This window comes from Eucyclogobius newberryi, unplaced genomic scaffold (assembly GCF_026437365.1).
Source record: "Eucyclogobius newberryi isolate DKJ021-1_F unplaced genomic scaffold, fEucNew1.0.hap1 SCAF_20, whole genome shotgun sequence".
NCBI classification, from domain to species: Eukaryota; Metazoa; Chordata; class Actinopteri; order Gobiiformes; family Gobiidae; genus Eucyclogobius; species Eucyclogobius newberryi.
The window spans coordinates 11,298,630-11,318,800 of NW_027315835.1; the positions used below are offsets into that span (position 1 = coordinate 11,298,630).

General features: G+C 39.4%; 3 protein-coding genes across 4 annotated transcripts in view; 1 reads left to right on the top strand and 2 right to left on the bottom strand.

Annotated features, from left to right (window-relative positions):
• Positions 1-5,183: 5,183 nt before the first annotated feature.
• cntd1 (cyclin N-terminal domain containing 1) lies at positions 5,184-10,578 on the bottom strand. The gene is made up of 7 exons (XM_072456395.1): positions 10,302-10,578; positions 7,841-7,916; positions 7,599-7,770; positions 7,356-7,518; positions 6,525-6,669; positions 5,414-5,510; positions 5,184-5,333 (listed from the first exon to the last, which is right to left on the bottom strand). The coding sequence occupies exons 1-7, from the start codon at positions 10,474-10,476 to the stop codon at positions 5,232-5,234; spliced, it is 930 nt and encodes a 309-aa protein (XP_072312496.1). The 5' UTR covers positions 10,477-10,578; the 3' UTR covers positions 5,184-5,231.
• Positions 10,579-12,516: 1,938 nt separating this feature from the next.
• On the top strand, positions 12,517-14,130 carry coa3a (cytochrome C oxidase assembly factor 3a). Its single transcript, XM_072456691.1, has 2 exons — positions 12,517-12,855; positions 13,603-14,130. The coding sequence occupies exons 1-2, from the start codon at positions 12,657-12,659 to the stop codon at positions 13,704-13,706; spliced, it is 303 nt and encodes a 100-aa protein (XP_072312792.1). The 5' UTR covers positions 12,517-12,656; the 3' UTR covers positions 13,707-14,130.
• wnk4a (WNK lysine deficient protein kinase 4a) overlaps positions 14,124-20,171 on the bottom strand; it is a 63,977-nt gene continuing 57,929 nt past the window's right edge. For both annotated transcript variants that reach the window (XM_072456689.1, XM_072456688.1), the window contains exons 17-20: positions 16,717-17,296; positions 15,729-15,937; positions 15,557-15,651; positions 14,124-15,380 (exon numbers count right to left, since the gene is read on the bottom strand). In XM_072456689.1, coding sequence (XP_072312790.1) covers positions 15,378-15,380; positions 15,557-15,651; positions 15,729-15,937; positions 16,717-17,296 — 887 coding nt within the window. In that variant the 3' untranslated portion in view covers positions 14,124-15,377. The remainder of the gene's footprint in view (positions 15,381-15,556; positions 15,652-15,728; positions 15,938-16,716; positions 17,297-20,171) is intronic.

Consider the following 20,171-nt stretch of genomic DNA (forward strand, 5'->3'; position numbering starts at 1 on the left):
TAGCATTGTTGCAACGACAAATTAGCAGCAGGGTAGATAACAAGAAGTATTGAAAACATAAAGATTCAAACTACTTAACTCAGACATAAATATATAAAATGAAGCAATTTACTAATTAGCTTATTTACTCATTTAAATCATTCAGGTCAAGTTATTCATCGTTAACATGAAGGAAAAAAAAGGGGGGGAAAAGTTAAGGTTATCCCAACTTTCTCTGGTCCTTTAATAGCGTGTTTGTGTTGCCAGGTCAGCCACTTCTCTGCGGGTGGAAGGTGAGATGAAGGAGATTAAATGGGGACAGGAGGCTAACACCAGATTGTGAGCGGCTCTGTAGAAAGCTGTTTGGGTAGAACTCAGTGAAGCCTGGCGTCGTGTCTTCAGAAAATCAGCTTTAGTTTTGAGTTTCTTCTGTGCCAGGAGCTAAACTTTGACAAACAAATATGAAATAAGGGGAAGAGACTCAATTATTTAGGCAGCAGTGTATAATTATTTACTTTTTAAACTTAAATCTTTGCTCTAATAACAATCTCCATAGGCAATATTTACAGCCTACTTTTTAGAATGCTACTCATAGAACTGTTTTAAGACAGGTTGTTATTTTAATTATATTTATATTGATTATTGTTTTTATTCATCAGCATTAACAAAGACATTTGCTATATTCGTGTCATTTACCAAAGACCTATTGTCGTTAAGACTAATTTCTTGTCCAAAGATCAATTCCCATCCAGCTACAATAGTAACATTTATCCTCCCAAATTCATCGTGCTTAATTTTATCCCAATAACAATCTAAATATAATTCTCCATAATATATTGTGGTCTGCTATGGACACATAAAAACAGAGCATACTCCTCACAAACACTACATTTTTGTAATAACACTTTAAACCAGAATAGTTGAGTCTCTACCACTGACAAGGGTGGCAACTGAGCATAGCAACAGTGAGTAGGATGAGAGGCACATCCCTAAAGAGTAGATTTGGAGTATAACCTGTCAACCATATAAAAGACAAGCCCCCAAAGACTTCATTTCCGAGAATATCAATAAGCTGTGAGAAAAACACAAAGACCTTATCGGCTGCGTTCTATTGCAGCAGGCGAATCTCGGCGTGGCAATGTTGTGGCAATATGTAAATGTGTTCAATTGTTACGTGTGGTTTGAACTCATCGCCATAGAAACATGTTGTTAATAATCCATTGGCATATTTTTGTTGTGTTTACAGGCGACATCATATTTTATTTACATCCTGTGGTGAGCCCCATACTGCTATAATGTGAGATAATAAAGGGCATAAATCTGTGAACCAGACCAATCAAATGGGGGTTTGGTAACAAGTACGACATGGTAAGTAAAGGATATATTTTACATAATTATAATGGTGGCGAGGAACGGCTGTCTGTCATGTGGCTTACTGGTTCAAGATGCAGTTCACAATAGAATCGTCTTGTCAATATTGTCTGACTTAAAATGCCTCAGTAACGTTTGGTCAAATGTCTGTCTCATTCTACTCCCCAAACACCGATGTATCACTGATGTAGGTTTTTTATAGATTTGTGAAACCTTAAAATATGTAGACAATCCAGACTGCACTGTATGTTGGCCGGGCAATATGAACAAACAATAATCACAATTTTCTTCTGTATTATATAAACATGGCTTTAAATACGTTTTTTTTTTTTTTTTTTAACATAGACAGCATAGACTTTTAATCATTTAAGACAAAAAAGTCAAATTTCCTCTGACCTCTGCTCCAAACTAAATGCTTTGGCTGTAGACCTCTCGATTAAAAAGCCCCAAGTTGATCATTGGCAATTAGAAATGACTGAATCTCAATCCCAATTTAAATAAGACCAATTGTTTATTATATGCATTATATTGCATTATATGATATATTTTGTACAATGTCAATACTTTTCAAAAAAATATCTGGACCTCCTGCTGCTACTCTAGAGCCAGGCATCATCAATCAGCACCTAACATCAAACTTACATATCAAAACTCTTACTTACTGAAAATATTCATGCACTTCCATTGCACTCTACTAGTCAAAGCACTAATAGTTTAATTTCAGTACCCCTTATCCCATATCCCTCCTCAATTTGACAAGACAAGTGCTACGTTTTATGCCTCAAGGATGCCACATGCAGAAGGAACCCTGCCGTCAAGAGAAACCGTTTCATCTGAACCACATTGCTAAAAAGACCCCAGCGCTATGCCTTCCGGTAATAGCGCTAAGGATCCCAGGGCAGCACTGGAGAACTGGTATCAACTTCAAAGACACCACACTGTGAATACACCCACTGCCCCCTACTGGCATCCTTTTGCAATGTTTAACAAAATAGATGTTGGGAAAATGTAGACAGCTTGCCTCATACTGGTATTTCAAGTATCCAATGTCTGCTCTTTGCACAGAAATTGGAGTTATTTGATATCGTTCATCTCTTAAGGTTAAAAGTATAGGACTACACCCCGGCGCTGTATCCCAACAACCGCACACTGAAGGGAGGTTATTAGGTGAAATTGGAGCTGGAAAAACAGATCGTGCCAAGAGGATCCTCAATGAGACTAGTGCAATAACTTTAGGGGAAACGCAAGAAAATGCATAAGAGATAAGAGAATGCTATGCTAATGTGCTAATGCTAATGCAAAGAAAATATAATGCAAATCTCTAGTGTCAATAGATATCACTCAGACACTCCAGTCAAGGAAAGGGGGGTGAAGTGTCATTGCCTAAGGACACAACAATTATATGCACTGGTGAAAGCTGGAATCAGACAGCCAGCCTTAGGTGGGTGGGCCAATCTTAGTGGTGAAGACAAACAGTTAGATTATTATGATGCTGTTGTTGACAATTTGATGTCGACAAAAGTGAAGGACTGCAGTGGTGAAGAAGGAGCCGAGGTGAAAGGTCATCTACGATCCTGTGCTACCAATGATCATGAACTTTGGACGAGATCGTGACTACAAGCAGGACAGACTGTTTTATGACTAACCCGGGAATGAGCTGGGGGAAAGTGTCACTAAATGAAGTGGGAGAAAATGGATGAATGGATACATGTGCATATTAGCAATAAGATTAGCTCTAAAATGTGTGTTGGTCCAGGTGTGGTCAAAGGTAGAACATTTTAAGCGGGTTCCACACCGCCGCGGCCGAAGCGTCCAGTTTACATTCAAAGTCTATGGTAAACGCGCGTTATCCGTGGTCCTTTGAGCGCGCGTATGAGGCGACCGAGGCGACGAAAGCGGCTTACGCGACGTGTTCAGATATGTTGAGGTCTCTGCCGCTGAAGCGTAGCAGCCGCCGCAGCAGCCAATCAGAGCTGACGCTCCAGTGACGTACGTACGTACGTATTGCCCCTCGCATTTCCGGTATTCCCCGTGGAATTCCCCAAGAAGCGCCACTTTTTCCTTGCTCGTCAACAATGGCAGACGAAAGACTGATTGTGGCTGTTTGTGGGAGAAAGGAACTGTATGATGTATTCACGGCTGTGCAGTATCTGGTGTACCCAGGCACGTCGCCGCCGAGCCCGGCGCCTCCGTGTGAGGGTTTTGAAAACCAAATACGTGAAAACAACGCTCTCGATATCCGCCATTTTACACAATGAAAGGCCACACCAACAACAACTCCACTGCTCATGCGACAACACTTCTATGCGCATGTGCGCAGAGCGCACAAGCACGCCGTACACGCGCCTGTGTACAGTGGCCGGGGCGTCGAGAGCGCGCGTCCACTGCGTAAACATTTCAAATGTACACGCGCTCAAATTCTGCGTCGGGCGCGTTTAGGCGTCTGCTGAAATGTCAGACAATATCAAGATGTAACAACTCCCATCAAGAAGTAATTTTCAATCTGCATATAAACTGTGCTGCCTTTGTTTACACACACACACAATTGCGAGCATGTAAACTGCCCAACAAGCCTTTAGAGTTGTTAAGTAATTGATTAGCATTTGATTGGCCGAGGTGTGAGGATACTGTTGTAGACAGAGGGTAGATTACCGTATAACTTAACCCACAATTTCTGTTTAAAAGAAAATGCCTCTTTCAACCCAACCTTTCTCCCTTCTTGAAAACTGCACCTCACAATCTTCAAATGAGTTGTGGCTTTAAGATGAAGATGGACAGCCGGTTGTCTTGATTTGAAAACCAGTGTCCAGATGATGGGAATCCTTTTCTACATTATGGAAGAATGCTCCTTGAGTACTTCTGCTGAAACCAAGTGTGTAAAGCACAGCTCTGTGGTGAACAGTAAGTCAAATCTCCAGTGGCTTATTCGGTGCAGACAGACTATTCCCACAGGTATTAAATGAATTTCAATCGACAATCCTCGAAGCAGTCGGGTCTGTGTGCTGGTGAGGAAGAGGCAGTCAATCAGAAAAATACATCAATACCACAGACTCCAGCAGCCGTCTCCTATATAATGATGCATCAGGTGTCTAGGGGCGACGGCTAAAGCTAATCAAAGGCTTCTGCGAGCCCTAATCACGCTGAGAGGAGACAAGAGTGATTCAAGAGGTTCACACACAGCCCACAGGAGTCTGGTGGAGGTCTGGTGGAGAGTTGCTTCAAGGTGAGGACAATATAACAAGGAATAGCATAAGCTAAACTAAGTCATAATATTAGCTAAACTAAGTAAGGGTCAGGGTTTAAAACGTCCTTTTTTGCAGTCTCTTTAAACACCTCTTTTATATTTATGAATTAAACTAATTAAATTGGACTTTCAGCTTGATCTGTCACAATAACAAATGTGTGATATAATTTTGGAGGATATATTCCGATAAATATTGAAGAACTCCAATATAAATAAATAAATAAAAACAATTAAACAATGTTGGCATCTACAATTACTATAATGATTCATATATTTTGTATGTTATTTGATGAGAACAGTTCTTACTGGTTTAGACAAAAGGTACAGACCATACAGATCATTATTGAGCCCAAAAAAGTATTCATTTGTAATTTATTATAATGATCGTACTAAATAACAGGCCAGTAAAGCGAAGTAAACTGTATTAGTTATTGTATCTCACTGACATACAAAAGACAAAACTGAAAATCTATATATTTTTGACCTTGTTTGAGTCAAGCATCGACTCAAACAAGGTTTCTCAAAAGTAAAAGGCAGCTTCAATATCCAATATCACACTATGTTCAACTACGTATTTTTATCAATACATCCAAAGGAGTAACTTAGAAACGTAGTAGTTACACGGCTTGGATCACTGTCACAGAACGGAGGAGTCGACGATGTGCAACAGCGTAACATGAGCAAAATCAATAATGCTCCTCTTGGAAATCCCTGTGATGTTGCTAAGCTCTCCTACGACCTGCAATACATCGAATCAATACAAGTATAAACCTGCACGTGTGAAATGGTGGCTCAAATTTGAATGAAACGAGTCCTCACCTTCTCCCACTGGCCGACGCAAAATATGTATAAAGCCACGGCAACGACAGCAACGCCGAGAAGCATGCAGTCCTCAGTCACAGTGACAAACTTCTCTCTATTTAAAATGATAAGTTACTAGCAGGTAAACAATAAAGTAAAACATTATTCTATTGCGTGTATTGTCATTTCTATTGTGGTGTCGCTGTTGAGCTTCTGTATCTAATGTTTAGTACCAACTTTTTGAGTGCGAAGTGACCAGTCTCATTAAATGTATTACGGACAATCAAAATTAGTATTTCTAGTCGACTAAAGATAATCCTTTATTGTCCACACATGGGGAAATTTCGGTGTTACAACGCAGTAGATACAGGGGGAAAGGACAGATAACTTATAGGAAGTTTAAAAAAAACACTCTTAATAGAAGAACTCTTATAAACAAAAAACTATTATTAACAAAACTCCTCTCCTATCTTAATAGGGAATGGAGGAAAAAAATAAAATAAAATAAAAAGATAAAGATAAAATAAAATAATAATAAAATAAAGTAAATAATAATACAAGTCAAGTAAAAATAGCTAGCATAAGACTAAATAATACTAATACTAATGGTAAGTAAACAGTCTTATTTACATCAGTTATATGCACATGAATATGGCCTTAATTGCTTGTGAGTATGACAGTAATTGCACATGAATATGACGGTATTGCACATGATTAAGTCAGTCAAGTATTGCACGTGTTCAGGGCTAGCAGTGTTTGTTTATTATATTGGGATTATGAAGGATTTCTAGGGACAAGCAGAAGACTTGGAGTGACTTAGCATGAGTTTTTTTTATAATAACTGTGTGTACAGTTTGTGTCAATGGTCAAATTATGGAGAAACAGACCGGACTGTAGGAATACAATCTCAATGTCTCGTTACTTTTCACTTGGAATTTTGACATGTCGACTGTTCTACGCTCTACAGTGCAACAAATAAGAATATTCGTGATGAGCCTACAGCAGCTAATAGCGCAAACATTGTAGTACAGATATTGATTCAACTTAATGATTATAACGATTGCTAATTATAAATATTGTGCTTGTGTTTCTGAGCGGTCAATAACGTGGGAGGGGCCATATTGATTACCTCTGCTCGATACTCGGCTGCTGGCTTTTGGTCGTCACACTTAACAGGGCGTCATAGATGGCCGCTCTCTCCAGCACGACGAACTGAAGCACCTGCTGGCACAGATCGTAGGTGCTTTCGATGGGGATGGACGGCTCGTTGTGACCTGAAGACGATTCGAATCAGCAAATTAATGAAACATGTGCTGTAACGTAAGCCTGTAGCAATCGATTGAAATTTCAAATGGTCAATGATGCCGCTTGGGCTTTGAGAAGGCTCCAGTTAATCCTGTCATTAAAAGTATGTGTTTTGGAGTCTGGACTTTGGAGAAAAGTTCAGGTTTATCTAAAATGTCTTGTTTGTGCATAAACTCATTGTTAAAAGCTATACTTATTTAGTTTTATTACGGAAATATGCTAAATGTAATTGATTCGGAAAGTTGTGCTTGACTACAAGGAAAGAAAATTGTAGGGCTGTAACTATAATTTTGCGGATGAATCTAGTGATTATTCTTTTTCGATCAAATTGATTTGTTGTTTGGAGAGCGCTAGGCTCATGAATAGAAGATACTACATTTGATCCAGATGAAGGTCAAATGAGGTCGCTCATCAACAAAATCTGTTTTTCTTATCAGAAACTAAAAATGTGCAATCTCCCTGTGCAATTTTAATGCAATTCTTGAGTCATAAAACGTCGTCTAAAATCTTCTAATAGACAAGCTAATGATTTTTCAAAATTAGTTGCGTTAGATGTATTAATAGGTTCACTTTGTTAACTTAAATTTGTTTGTTTCAGCTCTAAAGAATTGGCTTTTTTCCTCACAGCCCTACTATTGTGTCGTAGAATTTGTACCGAGGACTTCCAAAAGTACTTCAACGTAGATCAGAGGGTTGGTGACGTTTAATTTAAAGTCAAGCCCCTTTAACACCAGCATCTCTGAGTCCAGAAGAGTTTCATGTGTTGCAGTGTAGCCCAACGACTTGAGGAAGTGCACAGCAGCGTTGAAGTCAATGACCTAAAAACAGGACATTACAAAATGATTCAAATAAAATAGGCGAACCAAAGAAGATGACATTGGAGACGAGCCTGATATACGTTCACGTGTAAGGACATTTTGCTGGCAAGTTGTAAGCATGAGAAAACAATGAAGGGGAACTTCTCTTTGAGCATGTCTAAAACGGCATCTTCATAACTTGTGGGCGGGGCGGCGGGCGCTCCTTGAGATGTGACTGTGGCGAGCAGCTCGATGATGTGTTTGGTCATGAAACTGGAAAGAAAAAACAGGGTTGAACTAACTGCAGTAGGTAATACATTAAGTTCAAACACACATACTGTACCTTTGAAGTAATTCAGTGGCATGATAACCAACTTGTGGGTCAAGATTCAGCTCTTCAGTCATAAAGAAGATGTATCCTGGAGGAGACGGTTAGTCAAAGCCAAGCAGGACAAAATAAAATACAATGGGTTTGAGTTATTGTATTGTCATCTGCACAAGTTCAACACAGACAAAAGACATTGCACCTGCCCAGTAAGAATAAATATAAGCATAAGAATCAAAAATACTTCATTAAAAATGTGTCCAACTATCTGGATTTGTTAAGCAAAGTGACAGATGTTGGTAGGAAAGAAAATGTAAATGTAAATGCTTTTGTGCTTGACTGCACTGTAAAGTCACCCTAAAGGTAACAGCTTGTACTCGCGGTGCAGTGAGAGGGCTCTTTGAGGATGCTCTTTGCCTGTGCCAGGACACAGGTTTTAAAAATTGCTTGTAGTGAAGGATTCCCTTTCCTTCCAATGATTTTGTTTTTGCACTGAACGGTGAGTGGGCCAAACCATCTGATTACGCTCTCAAGTACAGCTTTATAGAAGCAAGACATAATCTTAGTACACCAAACAGTCTCAGTCTTCTGAGGAAGTGGAGTCTCTGTGTCAGTCTTTTGCACTTGAAGTGTACATGCTCATTCCACTTCAGAAGATTGTCTCTATAGACACCAAGATATTTGACTGACCCAACCTGTTCAATCTCCCAGCCTCCAATGATTACTGGGTCATGGGGGCAACAGTTTTTGCGGTCGAAGATCATCTCTTTGGTTTTCACTACATTTAGTGTCAAGTGGTGCTCCCCACACCAGGACTGAAAAGAGTCTATCGCCTGGAAATACATGGATGGACTTTCACCCACAGAAAGTACACTTTAGACATAGACCGTAAAGGGCTTAAGTCGATACTCGTGTGTCAGAGAGTTTCAAGACTTTAGTGTTTGGGTTTGCACTCCTGAATCCATTGTTATATTGGGTAAGAAGAATAAGAGAGCTCACAGCTCCATGAGGCACCCATGTGCTGCATGTTTTTGCTATTGACAAAGAGCTATTTACCCTTACTTGCTGTGACCTATTTAATAAAAAAGTGTGGAACCATTTAACAAGATAATTTATTTTAGGTCATAAAATTTCTGTGCAATTAGATGAAGACGAACTGTATCAAAGGCTTATGAGAAGTCAACCAATAAAACACGTCCATAACTATTTGCATTCTCTAAATATTCACAAACCGTATGAGAAATACAAATAATTGCACCTGTAGTGCCAAGTCCTTGTCAGAAGGCAAATTGCAGTGAGTCGAGAAGATGAGATTCTTCTGACTTAAGCTTTATTTACCATCACTTTCTCAATACTAGTCGAGGCCACAGGTCGATAATCTTTGTTTTAAGGCTGGAACTGAATTTTTTGGTATTGGAATAATGATTGCCCTTTTCAAGAATTATACCTAAAGCATTGGGGGTTGTAACTGTGTGCGTATATTTTTCACAAATCAAAATATGGTTTGACAGTTTTGCAGAATGAAACATAGTTTCCTTATGTATAGAAACTATAGACAATACCTTTTTTAATGATTTGTTTTCTGGTCAGTTGGGTCTCTCAGCATAAACTTTCATATGAAAAGAACTAAATTATCCAATCGAAGATCACCTCTTAAAGTAGAACCAACACAAATATTCTCAATCTTGTACTAAGTCCAAGCCTCTCTTATAAAAATGTTTACACAATTTCAATACGATTACTACTGATTGATGACTACTCAAATAATTAGTATGATTATGATGACTACTCAAATAAGATAATGTATTTTATATTGTATATTTATGTCAATATAATGAGGCAAAAAATGTAAATAGTAATGTGCTGCCAGAAGTTCCTGCAAAAGCTGATGACAAACAGCTAAATCATAGAGGAAGTTGAAAGTTCCTGTGTAAAATATGTGCTTTACAACCTGGAAGGAGCTAATCCAAACATACAAACTAAACAAAGATGTTAATAACACTGACCTGAGATTCAACAATTTTTCAGATTGAAAAAGAAAATCTAATCAAAAGCTTTGACATGTTGAAAGAATCCTTTAACTAGGCTTGTTATTTTATTATAACCGAGAAATTAAACAAAGCAATGACCATTATAACGATCTGACTTACTATCTGTGTCGTGTTCGCTGCAAATAAGAGCGTTATTATTGTTTTATTAAGAGTATAAGAGGTTTTTTTTATACGAGTTTTTTCTACAAGTGTTTTTATAAGTTATCTGTTGTAATCTGTTTCTGTACCTATGTTTTATGTGTTTAACTTGAAGAAAAGAAAAAAAAATAAGAAAACATCAAAATCTTACATCTTGTTTCGTGTTGTTGGCTAACTTTGCTAACACGTTATTCGTGGTCCAACCGGGTCCAACTTACCAAAATATCCAAATATATAAGTAACTCTTGCCATATTTATGAAAATGAAATCTATGAAATACGGATACTTACCCACGATATTCTTATCCTTGAAACATCCGCAGCATTTTGATAAACTGTTGAGTTTATCTGTATTTTGACTGTTGAGATTTACAAGGAAATCCGTCAGGAGGTCAAATGAGGCCTGTCGAAACTTACAAACACTGTTACTGGACTGGAGAGAATTGAAGCGGACTCTTTTTGCCATTGATAAACGTTCTAAAAGTGGTAAATTACGCTATTCCTGAATTGATACTAAATATATTACATATAACCGTGAAATACGTCAAAAGATGGCGCTGTTCTCTCTCGTGTTGGTCAATCCAGTGCTGTAAATAGAGCGCTAGAGTAAACACCTAACTGATTCTGTTGCCTCGGGAATACCGGCGGCCATCTTGTAGTTGTAAAAGCAAAATACTGATAGACAAAACACATAAAATGTAATGATTAAAGAGTTTAAATGTACGTAATGGTTAGAGGTGGGAGGTATATAGAAAACTGAAAGTATTGCAATAGCTTTGATTGTGTGTGGCATATGCAAAATTAGAATAATAGTGTACTGACTCAGACCGTCGTGAGACAGGTTAGTTTTACCCTACTGATGATGTGTTGTTGCAATAGTAATCCTGCTAGTCTACTAGACTAGACTAATTTAAACTCTGCTAAATGACTACAATGACAGTAAAGCTTACGTGATTCATTCCCTCACATACTTTACTTTAAAATCAATCAGGATATTTACAGGCACATTTTAGCACATTCCATACCTGATACATTGTGAAAAAAATAATAATCTTGGTATACATTCTATTAATTAAAGTAGAATTATCAAAATATATGCATCTTTTTTATTTGTATATTGTATATTTATTTTTTTGATTAGAACGTAGAACAAAATGAACAAAAGCAACAACAACAAATGGAGAAAGAAAAAAAAAACACAAGGAATGAGCTGAACCAAGGAGAACATACGGCAGTGGTTCTTAACCTGGGTTCGATCGAACCCCAGGGGTTTGGTGAGTCAATCTCAAGGGTTCGGCGGAGGTCAAGACACACATCTTGACCTCTGATATGATTCGTGATGACACGTCCCGCTTGGCCTATTTGTGCTGCAGGGAATTTGGTGCGCTCAGTAGTCGACTTGTGACTAAACATCCTGTGATTTCTTTCTTAATATTTTAGACTGAATCAAAGCCCACCTTTCTGGGCAACGTCTTAGTACCAGCTTGCACCTAAAATGGCCAAAAGGACCAGGGAAATCGCCTAGAGTCTATCCTGTATCAAATCTCTCTTTTTTTGCCTAAGTCTTTGCACCGGCCTGGCCCCAAAAGGGCCAAAAGGACCGGGCCAGAGCCCCAAGAGTCTGGCCTGTATGAAAGCCCTCCTTTCTGGGCTAAGTCTTGGCACCAGTCTAGCCCCAAAAGGGCTAAAAGGACCAGGAATATTGCCCGAGAGTCTATTCTGTATCATATCTCTCCTTTTTTGCCTGAGTCTTTGCACCGGCCTGGCCACAAAAGGGCCAAAAGGACCTTGAAACAGGCTCCAGAGTCTAGCCTGTTTCAAAGTCCTCCTTTTTGAGCTTAGTCTTAGCACCAGCCTGGCCTCAAAAGGGCCGAAAGGTCAGGCTTTGGGGCCATTTCTCTTTTCCCTTGTCCTTTTCTATAACTACTATCCTATAATATAATATATTTGCGAGCCATCCTTTTTGAGGATGCTGGACATGAAAATGAAGAAAAGGAACAGACTTTGTTGCGAAAATGACATGTGAGTGGCACTTGCCAAGGTGAAGCATTTCTGAACTGGTCTCTGAAAGGCAACAGCAGAAGTCACACTGATTTTTGTGTGAAAATGTTGTTCTTTGAACACAGTGATGTTGATGCACGGTTCATTTTGTGCACCAGTGAAATAAATAACAATGTTTTGAATTTGAAAAAATCATAATTTATTTTTCCAATTAAGAAGGGTTTGGTGAATGCGCTTATGAAACTGGTGGGGTTCAGTACCTCAAAAAAGGTTAAGAACCACTGACATAAGGTAAACAAATAAAAGTATCAAATAAGGGAGTGGCATAAAAAAGAAGAAGACAAATTAGAGCATATTAAATTCAAATTGAATTGATCAAAAATAATATAGACAAAACGGAATCTCTCTTGTGTTCTATTTATTCGGTCTACAGTAGGAACCAAAGATAGAACAACATGTACTCCGGGGACACTACAGGCGTCGCACGTGGAGCAGCGCTTCCTTGAAGGTGGTGCATTTATGAGTTTTCATTCCGTTTTTACCAAGAACTGTTCCCCATTATTGTCCTCCAGTTGGCTAGAACAGGCAGTTTGACCTTTCCTTTTAAACCTGCCGGTTTCAACCTCCTTTCTCTCTCCCGCGGACATGGCTGACAAGAAGAAGCCGAGCCCGTCTGACGCTCCCTTCGCCGAAAGGATAGACCCGACCAAAGCGGACCTCTCTCAAGAACAGTTCCACTTTATCAGACAAGTGGAGCTGGAGCAGTGGAAGAAGAAGACTCAAAAGCTGAGGACACGGAATGTTTTGACGGGACTCGCCATTGGAGCCGTGGTTGTGGGGATCTGTATCCTTAAACATGCTGCTGCTGTCATAACGCCAAGGTTATCTATGTAACACTAGCTTAGCCTGCTACACAACTTCATATTATCTTGATTAAGCGCGGTGCAAATGGTGTTTTTCGTTTGTAGCGTTTATTTTCGTGCAAATATGTTAAGCTTTGTGAGTTGCTACGTGTAATTTTCATTTAAAATAGGCTTTGGTGCGTTTGGTTTGCGTGTGGAGGAGGATGATATGCATTTTCATTGTGATCCTCTTTTTAATTTGAGTTAATGTCCGGATAATACGGATAAAATAGGTACAATTCCTGTCCTTTCCATATCTGCACGCTCGCACACAAAGTTGTCAGAGCTGTCGTGGATAATAATCTGATATTACCTCCTCTCCACGCATTTATTTACAATAATGTGCAGAAGATATCAGAATAATAGTATATTTTGTTAATATTCTGCTATTCACAAGGACTGAATTACTTTTTTAGCAATCTGAGGTGTTTTTTTTAGTGTGGACTAGTCTAACTATTATTTCTGTTGCATTTTGTGATATTCCTACATTTTTATCCAAATAGAGGTTAAAATATGGTGACTGGAAGCCTGTAGATAATATTTGCGTTGTAATTGTGTATTGTTGAGTAGGGAATCAAGTTATTTATTTTTTGACGTTTTGTGTCTACTACCTATTATTATTTTTACCATTTAATTTCCTAATTGGTGTATTTTCAACTCTATTGACCTTAACCAGATGAATTCTTTAGATGGTTACACATTTTGGTCAGTTTCTCAGGAGAAGATCATGGACGAAATCGACGAGGAGGCGAAGAGAGCGAGGACCCAGACGCCAAAGATCGGCGCCAACTAAGACACACTTGTGGCCTGCTTTTGGACTGAACAGAGTTTTTACAGCACTTTAAACAGAGGATTTATGTGCGGTCTTATCATCTCTAGACTTGAATCTTGAGTCTAATGCTGACTTAAAATCTGGTGATCACGACACATTTCTGATTGTTTTCCCGAGTGACAAATAACGTGTCAGTGCTACAATAATCCAATAAGAATGAAGAATATGCAGCGGTCAGCTAACGTTTAATGTGTGAGGCCTTTTAATACCCGAGGATGCCGGTAAAACTTCTGTAACCGCATTTAAGTGCATATTTATTTTCAGTGTTTGGATTTGTTAAATAAAGTGGTGTAAATGATGTGCTGAAAATAATCTTGTACAGGAGGAAATGATCTACGTGGACAAAGACCCCAGTAAAAGTAAACAACTACAAATGCATGTATTTACAGTTTTATTTATTCTGTATTTAAAATTTAACAATATACTGATCTATCACCAATCAGGAGTAAAAATATAAAATAAGACATTTTGAGGGAAAGGCACAAATTCAGCATGGCAGGACAGCAGCTTCAGAAAGCAGGACATTTGTGTATTTACATTCATTCAACAGTTGTACAGTAATCACGTTCAAAGAATATATTATGGTCTTTGAATAATTTGCAGACGCTCCACTGACACATTCAGTGTTTGTTTTTATAATGCAGTAACTAAATATGCACAATTTGACATTTCATTTTGATCCATCAGAGATTATAATAAAATATATTGTAGAATGTCAATTCTCTTTGTGGTCAAATAATCATTTGTTCTCATAAAGGAAAAGCCTTTGGATTTTGAATGTTATACAATCCACTAAAGTGCACAATGTGCTTCATCTATTCAAAATGTTTTGCAAAAATACGTTTTTGAAATATCAGGTTTACTTTTACATTGTAAACATAAATGCACTCATCTATATACAGCTGTACAAGTAACAGGAAACCAGTAGTCTCTAATATCTAAGCTGAATATTTACAAATCATATTCTCAAACATTGTATAACATTCACTAAAGCGGATGTATTTACTTTTTGCTGATTAGAGATAACCATCAACAAGGCTTGAAAATAAACCTTTTAGTTCTATGGACAGAAATTTGTTTGTGCAGAAATATGAATCTCAATGTCAATATGAGAGTTCACATAAAATATGTTTTGTTCAAATATATTACAATATATACATCATTCAATGCAACCTCATCCCACTTGAGACAGATATCCAGAGTGAGTATAGAAGCTTTGTTAAGTAGAGTAAAGCTTTGAAGTCAACAGTTCTCTTACATTGTCACAGATTCTAAAAGTAGTGATAGAGATGTGGTGCACAAGTTTTATGTATACTGTTTTTATATTATTCTACTAAATATTCAGTGTCAGTGTAGTGAAAAAACAGCTAGTTATAGCACTTTGAATCTGAATTTCACTGTGTTTTAAGAGAAAACCTATATAGCAATTTGTGCAACTGTGGCTAACAAGCAGAAAAACATTTAAACCTTGTGCGGCATTTTGATTTTGGAGTGCTTTCTTTCCGGTTGAGAGCATGAGGTAATCGATGACTGTCGGTGATTGGAAACACTGGCTGAAGAAGGACAAGGGAATGCTGCAGTGACAGTTCATTTGAGGTAGCTTAAGAAAACCAGCTTCTGTGGTTAGATGTCTTACTGTAAAACAAAAATAACAAGGCTTACTATATGGAACGAGCATGTAAAAGCACAAAAAACATTGTCTTATGTCTCAAGTTAGCGTTCTACTCGAGTAACACCTTCAAATTCAAAAACAGTAGCTGAAACTGCCCACTAAGTGTCCTTCAACCAATGTTATTTGACTTTGAACTCACCATTCTGTTCATGTCTGTGGCAAAAGTGACCCCTTTGCTGGGTTTATCCTGTGAGCCGCTGCTGCTGCCTCCCAAAGAGTTCCTTCTTATGATACCTGAACATCCAACAGAGCACATGTCAATACACAATTTAAATTGTTTGGCTCATTTACATGCATTTTGCTGTATTTACCTTGAATGGGCTGCACCTCGAGTCTCTGCAGGCTGTTTCTCCGACTTGAGGAGGAGTAACTGGTTCCTTTGGACAGTCGGCGCTGTCGGCTGGAGAGCATGGCAGCAGGAGACACGATGCCCAGCGGAGGAACTTTACCCATTTTCTTGTACAACTCCTCGATCTCTTTCTTCTGAGCGGCTTGAAGGGCCTGCACCTCAATCAGATGTCTGGTTGGATGAAACACAGAAAATATAACAGTTAACGTCACCGGATTGCAAATAAATATGCAGTATGTTAATGAGTTGAGAGTTATGCAAGCGGTGAAAACAGCTACAACAGGTAAAACAGGTGTAACTTGCTATCACAATCTTCTTTATGCCGGAAACAGAACATAATTTATATTACATTTTATATAAAAACTCTTACTACACAATGAAAAGTCAAGGTGTTTGCAAAATCAGTGTTCATCTCAAATGTACTGTGTGTCTGTAGAGCATCCACCTCTAAAGCCATACATTTAAGAGATCATTTTTGTTCTAGATTATGTTTAGGGCCAATTCATACCTAAGAATCTAAACGTATGGATGGAGTACTAATTTAACTGATAACATGTGTTGGCAAAAGAGGTGGTCGAACAATAGTAGAAGAAGAATTAATGGAGAAAGTGGCACCGAGTACAAGTACTTTCTTAAAATCATTGCGCTGATTGATATCTCTTGAACAGTTTTGTTGGTGAGTATTTACAAATTTGTCTGCCTAAACAAAATCAAGAGATATTGATCATAATTGAAGAAAGACCAAAATAATTGCGCTAATACCTTTACTTTTCTTAAAATCTACACTTAAGAAAGATTTTTTGTGGAGATTATCTGTTCTTTACACTAAATAAGGGATTGTTAAGTGATGCAAAATGAGGATAATTGCCATAGTAACAAACAATTCATCACACTGCTTATCGATTGTCCTCCGAATGGCCTTGACAACAGAAAAAGTCCCGGTAGCTCACCTCTCCCTGAGCTCCTGCAGCTCCTCCAGCATCTCCTCGCCCTCGCTGTCCGAGTCGTCGCTGCTCAGATAGGCCGCGTGCCGGTTGTACGTCATCATCCACAAATGGTGCACGGCGTTGCTGTACTGAGGGCTCCCCGCCGCCCCGTCCCACAACCGGCCCTCCGCCTCGGCCGCCGTCACCGAGAGCCCACTGTCCGCCGATGTCCCCATGAGGCTCAAACTGTACGCTCGCCTCCTGTTACGTCTCCTGACCCGTTGTCTGTCTTCGACCTCACAGTCGTCGTCATCTTCCTCGACCTCTGCTCGTTGACCCTGGCTCATGGACCACGCGTTCTGGACGTCCTGGGACACACCTGTTGGACTTCTCTGTGGCGAGGGGAGATGGGGGGACATGGTGAGGGACGTGCCGAGGCTGGTTTCGGACTCAGCCTGGTCTGTGCTGGTTTCTGAGGTGGTGTTAAGGGCGCCCTCTGTAGGTGGGGCAGTAGAAGACGGGACAGGGAGGGTGAGGGGTGAGTGAGGTGCAGGGATGCTGGGGGTCACCTGAAAGCGGCCGATGGTTTGAGGGGAGGATGGAACTGGAAGAGAAAATCATCATAATAAGCTTGAACATAATAACATCCAAAAGCAATATACTTGGTTTATGCTTAGTAATCAAAATACATAAATGTTTCAGTAAGTATTTCATAAACTTTAAATCTGCGGGAATATGTGTTTGTCAAATGTGTTGTTAAGAAACAGTAACTTGTGTCATTACAATTACATCACATTACATTTTATAGTGGAGTGCAAGGTTGTGGCACAGTGTCAGTTGTAACAGAATGTTCTGCTTCGGTCATAAAAAACCAGTACATTTAACCCCTCACACTTAAGGCTATTTTTCCCAACTGTAATGAAAAGACAATAATTGTTCATGGTACTATTTTGTATTTTGTATAATGCTGATAATGGCCAACAAAGATAAGTCATTATTTTCCTCCGGTGTGTGCAGAAAAGAGCTCCTTATCCATGGGGTTCTCTCTATAATTATTGTTTATGTCAATGTTTTAAGCCAAATTAAATCATCATTTTTTCATCATGGCAATTGTGACACAAAATGTTAATATTGTCCTATGCCTTGGACAAACAATGATGCAAATATATAAATATATAATAATAATAAAAAAATAACAAAATACAATAATAATAATAATACAAAATAGATATAATGTGTTCCATTGTGTGTTAAATAATATATACTAACAAACGTTTGTCAAATTTGTATTTATTTAAAACAAAAACAAAAAGTCTTTGTGGACCGAGGTGGAATTTACTTGATTTAATTATAATTTCATTAGGCTTATTATTAAGATTGTCTAGCAGTATAAATAGTATTTGTAGCACAAGCATCACATTAAATAAATACCATTATTCTTTTCACTGATATGTAGTTCTGATTTACAAGAGAATGATTATGTCCCAAAACTTCATGTAAACTCATCAAATTGACACTGCAGTTGCCTCTGTGTCCACTAGGTGTCCCTCACACTTCTGACTGTACAGTACATGTTTGAGTCTGCAGCTTTGGCCTCTGGAACAGAAGGCCTCTGTTTAATGCAGCTTTTAAAAGGGGAGAAATAAATAGTGTCAGGTGTGGGTCCAGGAGGAGAGGCTGGTAATTAGCCTGGCTGCTGCCTGATTGGTCGGATCGGGTGGGAAGTGCCTCCATCATACCGTTTGTTTTCATTGTGAATGGAACATTACATTTGTAAGTCCCAGTTACGCAATGCCACACAAAATACAAGGCTGATAATGTCCACAAAACTAAATTTCCTGCAATAAATGTGGTCACAGCATGTCAATAACACTAACTGAGCCTAACTAAGTACTGGTAGATTATCATTTGGGATACTAATGCATTCAGTCATGTAACAGATGAGCTTATGTCATGCTCCTTTATCCATCTTTGCACTGCATTTCCTCACCCTACTTTTCTATATATTGCAAATTATATTGCTATTACTCATGAATTAATTAGTGAATACTGATCTGAATCTTGGTACCTATGGCACAGTGATATTTTTCTCACACTCCAACTACCCCTTAACTCAGGTACTATTGTTTATTGTCAATTATCAACATTATGTTTTCTTATTTGCATGATATTTGTGTCCAAAATCCTCCAAAACATTATAAACATATTTAAATCATCAAATGCTTTTCACAGTTTACTTATTTTGCACTGTTTATCTTTTTATTTTTAAAAATGTATCATCATTATTAGGCCCGAGCCCCAGCAGGGTGGAGGGCCTATTGCTCCCGCAACGCTGCCGAAGGCAGCGTTGCAACTGTCTGACCAAACATGCGGGAGCAGCCCGCATGTTTGGTACCCCGTCGCCCCTGGCAAGTACAGTGAACTAGCCCATGCCGAAGGCATGGATCATGCATACTTACTCCTGCTATGACAACAAGCAGCGCGAAGCGCTGCATTCCTCCAAAAACCCTCCTGGCATCGTCCCGTACGCGAGAATCCATGCCGCAGGCATGGGCCATGCTTGTATCTGCTCAAATCAATGGAAGTCTATGGGGAGTGGGCGGGGCATCCCGATGGAATAGGGAGTGACGAGCGCGTAAGCGCTCGTAATGATGATTCCACCCCATGGCGGCATCGGGAAGGCTTAGAGCTTTCAAACGATGTATAATTTGTTGTTATAGGGGAAACGGCTATATTGTTTTTGCTAAAAATATTATTATTTATTAGGCCCGAGCCCCAGCAGGGCGGAGGGCCTATTGCTCCCGCAACGCTGCCTTCGGCAGCGTTGCAACTGTCTGACCAAGTGGTACCCCGTCGCCCCTGGCAAGTACAGTGAACTAGCCCATGCCGAAGGCATGGATCATGCATACTTACTCCTGCTATGACAGAAATAGTCAACAATGAGTGAATGGGCGTAGCCCATTCACTCATTGTTGACAACAGCAGCGCGAAGCGCTGCATTCCTCCAAAAACCCTCCTGGCATCGTCCCGTACGCGAAAATCCATGCCGCAGGCATGGGTCATGCTTGTATCTGCTCAAATCAATGGAAGTCTATGGGGAGTGGGCGGGGCATCCCGACGGAATAGGGAGTGACGAGCGCGTAAGCGCTCGTAATGATGATTCCCCATGACGGCATCGGGAAGGCTTAGAGCTTTCAAACGATGTATCATTTGTTGTTATCGTGGAAACGGCTATATTGTTTTTGCTAAAAATATTATTAGGCCCGAGCGCCACAAGCTGGCGAGAGGCCTATTAATCTCGTAAGGCCGTGCGAAGCACGGCTGCGAAAGTGCGCACGTAGTGCGCACGAAATCGAGCGCGAAGCGCTCGCCCACTTCCAAACACTCACTAACGCACTCCTTCACTCATGCACGCCCCGTGCATACTAATTAGTAGTAGGAAAATGGAACATTACCGTTGTAAACGGGCGAAGCCCGTG